Here is a 1,569-nt window from a genome sequence, read left to right as displayed (position 1 = left end):
CACACCAGTTTGACCATGAATAACGTCGGGTGACCAGTCTGGCTTTCTTTTTTTTTCACATTGGACTCCACAGAGAAGAAATCCCATGCATACTGCCTGTTTAAATGTTCACTACGTCAGAACTTATTCACCAAATGTGTTTCCATCTCTGCTTTTGTGCATTAAACCTTACAGGATGGGGAAAATTGGTCTTGGCAGAGGTTTGCACTCTCCGAGTGCTTTTAGTTTTTGTTTTGTTTTGTTTTTCTGAGCACTGCATTGGTTTTTGTTGGCAGAGTTCAGATTTGAATATGTTAAAATCTAGTTTCTCATTCAGTAACCCATTCAAAATATGACAGTTTGACTAAAATGTTTTGGTGCAAAGATTTAAAAGCATTAACATACAAATGACAAAATGTTAAAGTGTGTTCGTTCTTTAATAAAAGCTGTCAGATCCTGCTGGGAGTCACTGACTTTAAAACCTCTGAGCTTTCAAAACAAAAACTAATGAGGCAGAGATTTAATTTTAACACACTGCTCACAGAATTTAGCTGTTTTGTAGTTTAGATGTAACTAAAACATCATGAAGGTTTTTTGATTGAATTTTGCTTTGCTTTTTTCTTAAATATATATTTCCTACCATTGCTGCTTAAATCAACTATTTAAAATTAAATAAAGAGCTCAGCAAAGTTTAATAAATTATTTAATCATTAGCTGTTTGAGTTTCTGTGTTAGATTTTTGTAAAGATTAAACTCAAACTGATGATTTATTGAAAAACCCGCTCACCTTTTAAAGAATGAAGAAGAATAAAAAGTGCATTATTTTTCATGCATATGTTCTAATAATCTGTGTATCTTGTGGCTTTAGGAGCTCATCCAGTACCTGCGCTCCCACTCTCACAGTGCAGTTTATGCCACTTCCATGTCTCCTCCTGTGGTGGAGCAAATCATCACTTCTATGAAGTGCATTATGGGGGAAGATGGAACGACAATAGGTAAGCTTAGATAATAAATAATAAACAGAGAAATTGCACAGTGAATGCTCAATGCTGAAAGATGATTTACTGAAAGCTGCTGAAGAGGTTTAATTTGAATTTTTTTTGAATATTATTTATTTAATCAGGACGTTGTGCAATTAAAACATAAACATAAAAACATTTGATGCATTGCACCAGATTTTGCCTAAGGCTAATTTACATCTGTAGTCCCTCCAGACAGTAAAAACAAAACAACATTCAACAGTAATAGAAATAAGAAAAGAAAATAACAGAAAGAGAAAAATGAAATAAAACATTTTTCAATTAATAATAAAAATACATAAACGCCCCACTCTCCAAACACATAATTAAAAAGTTATATCACTGAACATCCAATAAAAAATGTGTGATTGCATTGTTAAGTTGATTTGAGATATTCCCCATGATCACCCCAGATACCAACCAAAGAACTGCAGGTCTCCACACCGATCCAGTGACAGGGCAATCACACATCTGCATTTCTACCAGACAACAAACAAACATCACCGATAGGCAATAAAAACTTCCAAAATAAATACATACATACATACATACATACATACATACATACATA

At 33.4% G+C, this 1,569-nt stretch overlaps 1 protein-coding gene across 1 annotated transcript in view; it reads left to right on the top strand.

Moving 5' to 3' along the window:
- Nucleotides 1–1,569, top strand: part of LOC106521256 (serine palmitoyltransferase 2) — a gene marked incomplete in the record, with an annotated part of 32,337 nt that overhangs the window by 18,626 nt on the left and 12,142 nt on the right. The window contains 1 exon segment of the mRNA XM_014013758.1: nt 848–974. Within this exon segment, the coding sequence (XP_013869212.1) occupies nt 848–974 (127 nt within the window).

Source organism: Austrofundulus limnaeus, unplaced genomic scaffold (genome assembly GCF_001266775.1).
Source record: "Austrofundulus limnaeus strain Quisiro unplaced genomic scaffold, Austrofundulus_limnaeus-1.0 Scaffold105, whole genome shotgun sequence".
Taxonomy (NCBI): Eukaryota; Metazoa; Chordata; class Actinopteri; order Cyprinodontiformes; family Rivulidae; genus Austrofundulus; species Austrofundulus limnaeus.
The sequence above is the reverse complement of the archived record's forward strand: the minus strand, read 5'-3'. Positions and strand labels throughout refer to the sequence as shown.